General features: G+C 36.9%; 2 protein-coding genes across 2 annotated transcripts in view; one reads left to right on the top strand and one right to left on the bottom strand.

Moving 5' to 3' along the window:
* Positions 1-151: 151 nt before the first annotated feature.
* Positions 152-4,251, bottom strand: LOC100178676. Its single transcript, XM_018817395.2, has 6 exons — positions 4,010-4,251; positions 3,465-3,690; positions 2,430-3,097; positions 1,598-1,688; positions 1,228-1,491; positions 152-815 (listed from the first exon to the last, which is right to left on the bottom strand). The coding sequence occupies exons 1-6, from the start codon at positions 4,119-4,121 to the stop codon at positions 206-208; spliced, it is 1,971 nt and encodes a 656-aa protein (XP_018672940.1). The 5' UTR covers positions 4,122-4,251; the 3' UTR covers positions 152-205.
* Positions 4,252-4,370: 119 nt separating this feature from the next.
* LOC100177110 (protein phosphatase 1 regulatory subunit 32-like) overlaps positions 4,371-7,578 on the top strand; it is a 4,958-nt gene continuing 1,750 nt past the window's right edge. The window contains exons 1-7 of the mRNA XM_002128183.4: positions 4,371-4,623; positions 4,914-5,060; positions 5,525-5,647; positions 5,897-6,008; positions 6,521-6,627; positions 6,684-6,787; positions 7,204-7,360. Of these exons, the coding sequence (XP_002128219.3) occupies positions 4,454-4,623; positions 4,914-5,060; positions 5,525-5,647; positions 5,897-6,008; positions 6,521-6,627; positions 6,684-6,787; positions 7,204-7,360 (920 nt within the window). The 5' untranslated portion in view covers positions 4,371-4,453. The remainder of the gene's footprint in view (positions 4,624-4,913; positions 5,061-5,524; positions 5,648-5,896; positions 6,009-6,520; positions 6,628-6,683; positions 6,788-7,203; positions 7,361-7,578) is intronic.

Here is a 7,578-nt window from a genome sequence, read left to right as displayed (position 1 = left end):
GAATACAGTTTTATATTTCTTTAAATGTTCTTTGTTTACTACCAACTGGGACAAGAACATAGAATGAAAAGGCGTCCCATCTTCCCTCACTCTAGTGTATGTTGCAATTTTTTTAAACCTGTAAAATCTCGAAAAACATTTTTTGTTATAAAAAACTTATACTATCATTTAATATGCAGATAAAAAAGTATATGAATATTTTATGTTACCTGCTTTGATTTGTTGAGGCATCCCCAACGCTCATGTTCTTCTGAGTTGGTGGACTCGTTTGCTTTGATGACGACACACCTGAGCTAAATGACGTCACAGAAGTGGAAGAAGTTGCGGGTCTGCAATCTCCGGACGCGACAGAAGATTCGTCGGAAGATTTCGGATTACACGGAGAAGTTTCGGATTTTATGATATTTGTGTTGTTGTTTTGAACACAATGTAACCCGCATCGTGGGTGTGGTGTGTGGTATGTATTATGCTCACTCCTGTTTTCAAGATATTCGTCATTTTTACTGTTTGTGGTTTTTTCGTAAGAGGATGTAGGAAATCGTCCGCTGATGTCGGTTGTTGGGGAAAAAGAGTTCCCTCCGCCTGATGATGGTGGAACTACTTTTAAAGGTGGAGACCCGCCGTCTGGACCACTTTCGTCACTATAATCACTGGTGGAAGTAGTGTCCTGACGTCCGGCACAGCATTTGAGAATATAGTTACGAAGGAAGAGAAAAAGTTGAGTGAAACAACTGAGAATTTTGGTGGCAAATCTGGCGACTTTCTCACCAAATACTGAACCTCGTCGCTTGGCAGATATGAAAGCCTTTGTTGCCCTGGGATGCAGTATAGGTAATCAAACCATTAAAATATGCAAAAAAAACAGTGTTGTGGCTCAGTGTAAAAGCGCTCGCATCATGGCTAAAGGATTCTATGTCCGATACTTGCAGCTACGTTCGTTGTCAAGATACTTAACGAATATTGGTTCAACTCAGTGGTCACTAATGAGATACTCAAAGTGTCAAAAAACACGACATATAGTTAAACGTATGATAACCAATTTTTTACGGCTTTTTCTATACGGTTGGCAAATCATTACACTGGGTTGGAGCAATGACCATTCATAGTGTCTTTTCTACAATGGTAGAAACATGGGTTATGGAATACTGGTATCCTTTGGTTATGATGCGGAGTTCTTATTACGAGCCATGGCGCTGTACAAAGGTGTTGGACACATAATGCACTTACCGATCTGACATTTCCTTTGAAGTATTTTTTAATTCCTCAAACGAACGATCCCTCACCGTTGAGTTATAATCGTCGTCTTCCGAATCGGAGAGTAAAGTCGAGTAACTGTTTCTCTCCTTCTTGCTAAAAATTCCTTGACTTGGAACAGGTTGGTAGTTGTAAGGCTTCGACCTAAATAACCACCAGAAAAAACGACGTTTCCGTGGTGATTTTCTGCCTATTTTGACTGAGGGACCTGCTGGACGTTCTACTGCTTTTTCGCGCCTAAGAAATGGAATCAAGTTGGTTGTTTTTTTTCGAGTAGACGATTACGTCTATTATTCACTGAATTGAAACATGTTGATTTTAACTTGGTATTATATAGGCGCACCTTTTTCGTTTTCTTCTAACGTAGCAACCAGTTCCCATCGCCGCTAAGCAAGCTGAATTGACAAGAATGATGATAACGATGCCAGCAGGTTCTAAAATAAAGTTAGAGTAAAGCCAAGTTATATAGTACTGTGGATGAAGATGGGACACCTTTAGCACATAATATACAAATATCCAGATCGTGTTTTAAACAATTAACAACGGCCTATAAAAGTTGTGAGGATACGGTTTTATAAATACCTAAATGTTCTTTGTTTACTACCAAATTGGACAAGAAAATAGGATGAAAAGGTGTTCCATCTTACCCCAACCTACTATAGTACTGTGGGGGAGACGAGAGACCTTAAGCGCATAATATCCCAATATCCTGATCGTGTTTTAAACAATTAAAAACGGTCCATTGAAGTCGTAAGGATACGATTTTATTATACGTTGCTTGTTAGTATGAATTGAATGAATGTAACTTACTTTATCCTCGTGTGGCCGGAAAAAGACAGTCGTTATCACACGGGTTTAACACCTCGTGCCAGCTTACCAGTTACCATGTATGTTACTTTGTGAGTAATTCCTTTTTGGGGGGATTTTTTCTTTTTTTATGTATTTCTGATAATTTAGACAACCCATTAGTGACCACTGGGTTGGAGCAATTGCCGTCAAGTGTCTTGCCCAAGGACACATACACCCACAATGGTAGCAGCATCGAGCCTTGCACCCATTACCTCTGGGTTACAGGCAGGCGCGCTAACCACTATACCACGGCGCCGGGAGTCACGTTCACTCAGCAAAATAAAATCGAAACAAAAGATAAAACTACATGCAAAAATCATACGTACTTGTTAGAAAATGTGTTATCTGGTTCCAAACAGTGATATTACTTGCAGAGCTTAAATCTGGATCATTAACTTTCTGATAATCTGGGTTGTCCCATGACCATGAGTCGTAGTTGTCATCAAAATCTTGACCATCTTCTCCGGTGTCGTTGCTGCCATGTCTCGGTCCGTTCCACTCGATGATATTTGTATAATCTTGGTGTTGGTCGCTTTGTGTGTTGAATTTTCCCTCCCCGGCATTTTTTTCGTCTTTTTCTCCATTTGATGGGAAGAGGACACCATACTGCGGATGGTTTCGCACTTCTGGATTATGTACGGCGTCGGATACTTTTGTATTCTCTGCATTAGGCAAGTGAAGCGGTCTGAATACACCATCGTTGTCAACATAAACACCTGAGTTCATATTTCTATCTGCTGCTCCGTTTCCTTTAGCTTGGCCGTTTGCCTCGTTTACTGTTAACAAGCTGTCAAAGTCGTCATGGTTAAAACTGCTGCGAAGGTCGTTGTTAAATTTATTCAAGTTCTTTCGAACAACAAGTTGCATTTTGGTTGTAGATGGGTGTCCATCAAACCGAACTTCAACAAGAAAATGTGAATACACATGATCGGGCGCTTCTTCCGTCTCGATGTCATTCGCATCAAGCAATCTGACGTCACAGGAGAGCTTATTTCTGCATTAAAAGACGCTGATAATGTTGTTAGAATGGTTGGCTTATAACACTTCCATTTAACTGTAATTTAAACAGTTACTACCGCCTTTGATGCTAAATGCTTATAACCTTTGTAGCCCCTAAGCGGGACATTTAACGTACATTTTCGCAAACAAATGGTCATTAATGTGTTGCTAAAACTGTCAGCCATTCAGAAAAATCAAAAATAAGAAAAAAAGAAGGAATTAACCACAAAGTTATAAAGGTGTTGGTAACTCGCTCTTATAGGTACGAGGTGTATAGAATAGCCATTTGTGTTATAGCAACATCCGTTACCCGCCACGCAAAAATAAATAACTGTCATTGTCATTATAGTGATTGTCTGTACCTGCAAGTTGGAAGGGCAACTCTCATTCTTGTTTCAAGCAGTCTGAACCACCTAACGTCTACATTCCATGTCGGTTCCCCGTTAGAGTTTACCCATCCTTCCATAACTTCTTCTTCCGCTGTCTGGCGCCTGTGCACGCTTATGAGGAGGCTGTAACGTTCTGTGCCAGCTGCCACCTCCGCTACGCCCCCGTGCGGATGAACCGCACGAACGCATGGAGCAGAGTCTGTAATAAAGATGGAAGATGGTAATAATTTGAAAGAAAAACAAAGACAACAAATAAACCAGCGTATTTAATGGATAAAAATTAAAATAAATACAGACAATTAGTAGCAAAATTTAACGAAATCCGTCAAAATAAGGTCTATAACATTAAAAACAATATCTACAAAGGAAATATGATCCGACACAGCGATTACGGTGCATAGCCAAGCGCGTTTACAAAACAACACCCATTTAAAATTAAAAAAAAACATGATATATTACACCATTTATAAAATACACAACAGTAACTCTTCTATTTAGTAAACATATAAATAACAAACCTTCGCAAATCCAATTTAAATTTGATATCACCTTTGTCGCCTTTACGTTCTTCGTCAATACAAACGCGCAGATATAAAAAACATAAACTTTGTAGTTAAATAAACAAAGCATGGCTACATCAATCTAAGCACAATAACAAGATCTGAAACAACAGCATATTTATATTAAACACACACTCCCACAAAGGGAGACATCCCCAAGGACGTTGATTACCTATGTTTCATATCGGTGTAATTGAAAAGAAAATGTAAAAAATTAATTTCACTCAGTTCGTACGTCACAATGAAATAAGAAATACGTTTATGACGGCATAGACTCTTGTAGGAGATGTGGTTTTAAGATTAAAAAAGCTAATTTTGCATTTACAAATGTAATTTTCATTTTTAATTTGCCTATTTTTGTAAAATCCTAAACAGAGTGCCGTGGAAAAAAAATTTTGCAAAATGGGTAAATTAAGAAGCGGGCCACCTGTTTCTCTGTTAAAATGCAGTAATGGTGCCGACAACAACAAAATGAACTTCTATTCATCAACTTATTCTTCATGTTATGGAAAAGAAGGCTTTGTTGCCCGATCAGTAAAACCTAGGGGGACAGGATATTTAGCAAGCTTCAGGTGAAGACCTAAACTTTCTTTTATAATAATAATACCTTTATTTGTCTCTTCGATTACGGTAGCGAAGATTTAGAAATATTTTAAACAAAATGACAGAATATATAGCGACAAAACAACAGTTGTTGGAACACGCTTACAGTTAAAAATATATTTACACTTTTTTAAAAGAAAATAAGCGTGGTCGCTGGCAGCGCAATTTATAAACAGAATTTGCATTATATAAATTAAAAGTTTTATTTTTCGATTCTTGTGCGTAGTGCAATAGTTTGTAAGTTTAATTTTTTACACAGGCCAGCTATAAATTATTCGACCGGAATCGACAAATTAGATAATGTTCCTGTTGGAAAAATACTTGAAGATAACTACAGTACATCATATTACAAGCAACATCAACCGTACTACTGCGGATCAAACGGGACGGACAAGTTACCGCTGCGGTGGGTCAGCTATATAGGCCGTAATTTGATTTTAAATAAGGCAATAATATGTTTTAGGCTACGATTTTCGCGCACAGAGGCGTTTATTGATAATCTTAATTTTTACAAGAAACTTTCACAAGAAAAAATCTTAGGACAAATTTTCAAGTTAATTTGTTTGTTTTTTTGCCTAAAAATTACCTTTGTTTCAAATGTAGCCTATTATACTCTTTACTATAATATAGTAGAGTGGGGGAAGATGGGACACCAGTAGCACATAATATCTAAATATCCTGGTCGTGTTTAAACAATCAACAACGGTCTATGGGAGTCGTGAGGATACGGTTTTATAATTCTTTATATTTTCTTTGTTTACTGCCAAGTAAAACTAGAAAATCGAATGAATAGGTGTCCCGTGTTCCCCCACCCTATTATTATATAACGTCATGTACTAACACATAGTTTCCTTTATCGGCATTTTACAGAATTACACGAAACGAATCGGGATTTACACAGAAAATTCCTATTACAACAGCTGACACGAAAGTGGTTCAACAATCTAGGGTTGAAACCATAGATAAATACAAATATCGACCTCTATTGCACAGGTCAGTATAATTATTTATCAGAATACAAATACACCGTGTATATACTTTATAACAAGTGGGCCATAAGCAATTTTAAACGGGGCCATGAAAAAATTTAAAAAATAATATTTTTTAAAATTTATCATCGGTAAGTTCAACTAAACACTACATAACAAAAACAAATTAAAATTTAATTAAAATAACGTTTTTATACCGGGCCACGGTATAAAAGGTTGGGAACCTTTGATCTATACTGTATTTTATATGCAGACTTCAAAATAAACAAGTAGGGCATTTAGACGACGGTTCACTTCATCTTGCAACAGAAACAAATCTTTGTTATAAAGGCGAACCGAGTAAAAGAATGTCAACGCATTTAAAGGTAAAACAAAAACATAAGTTTTAATTACAGTTTTTTTTTTCTGTTATAACAGTAACGTGTATAAAATAAGTGAAGTTCGTATAACTTATCTATATATACACCTTTGTAATTTTAATTTTTAGCGTGTCATAACGCAGTTTATAATACCGTTAATTACCGTCCGTAAATTCTAATGTTCTAAGTTTCATCGACGCTTTTGTCAGACCTGCCTGCATTATATAGTGGGGTGGGGAAAAGCGGGACACCTTTAGCAAATATATCCAAATATCCGATCGTTTAAACAAATATCCTGATACAATTAACAACGGTCTATGATAGTCGCGAGGATATAGTTTTATAGTTCTTTAATTTTTCTTTGTTTACTACCGAATAGGACGAGAAAATAGAACGAAATGGTGTCCTATCTCCCCCCCCCCCACCCTACTAAATGATAAAAACATTCATACATGATCGCTATATTTTAAATACGTGGATTTATGCCATTTTAACATTTACATGATATTCCTTTGCAGGATATAGGGGTGAAAGAGCCCTCTGGCTTTACACATTACCATCACTTTGACCCAGTCCAATACCTGCCTAGGGCGCCCTTTAATGGCGAACGGCCGTGTATTAACAGGTTTGATTTATAAATTGCTTCGAAACTATCAAAATATTCTTATAGCTATATCTCAGGCCCACAGGGTTTAGTCAGAATCAAAGATACTACAAAAACTGGCCCAACATGTCTGGTTGTGAAATGAATCATGGAATTTGTAAACGCGCCCAGCGAGATAACGGTATGGTATAGAAACATTGCTAGTCACATTTTAATGCTGTTGAATCTGAAGTCCCATAAAGGCTTATTACCAATCAGGCTTTTTAATTTATATTTCAAAAGAACTTTTCATGATTACAGGGTGTTATTAAAACTTTCGTTTGGTTTTCAATAGATTTCTCAGTTCCCATCGTTACTTTATTTTAAGAGACAAATGGGATTTATATACAGCATATAGGGCGGGGGAGATGGGATACCTTTTCACTCTATTTTTTCATCTCATTTGGTAGTAAACAAAAAACATTCAAAGAATTATAAAACCGCATCCTCAAGACTCCCATAGACTGTTTTAATTGTTTATAACACGATCAGGATATTTAATATTATGTGCTAAAGGTGTCCCGTCTTCTCTAACTCTATACTATATGTTGTTATCAGGTTATAGCTATGAGACTGCTCGACCGCGATTCGTGAATCGTGTACCCGAGGATTCCTTCACTAAGTTGCATCAAGTACCTTACCCTGTTATTGGGAGGATAAAGAAGAAAGATCCGTGCGAGTTTGTGAATATGAGTCTTGGATCCGACCATTCCACGTACGTAATGTCTTCGCCAAATGTAATATAGTAGATTCCGGTAAAGATGGTCCAGCATGTTTTCATTTCAGTTTTTATTTTATCCTTCTATTTGATATAGAAAAACAAATACTATTTAGAGTAAGGTGGGGAAAGATTGAACGCGTTTTTATTCGATTTTCGCCGACAATTTGGTTGGTAGTAAACAAAGTACACGTGAAGAATTATAAAATTCTATC

Source organism: Ciona intestinalis, chromosome 1, assembly GCF_000224145.3.
Source record: "Ciona intestinalis chromosome 1, KH, whole genome shotgun sequence".
NCBI classification, from domain to species: domain Eukaryota; kingdom Metazoa; phylum Chordata; class Ascidiacea; order Phlebobranchia; family Cionidae; genus Ciona; species Ciona intestinalis.
Note: the sequence above shows the minus strand (reverse complement) of the source record. Positions and strands in the feature narration are given on the sequence as shown.

Coding starts and splice junctions, on each gene's coding strand:
- LOC100178676 (XM_018817395.2), bottom strand. CDS start 4,121: ATGCTTTGTTTATTTAACTACAAAGTTTATGTTTTTTATATCTGCGCG. Junction 3,098..3,464: donor GTTGCCCTTCCAACTTGCAG/GTACAGACAATC, acceptor CTTTTAATGCAG/AAATAAGCTCTCCTGTGACG. Junction 1,492..1,597: donor GTTAGAAGAAAACGAAAAAG/GTGCGCCTATAT, acceptor TCCATTTCTTAG/GCGCGAAAAAGCAGTAGAAC.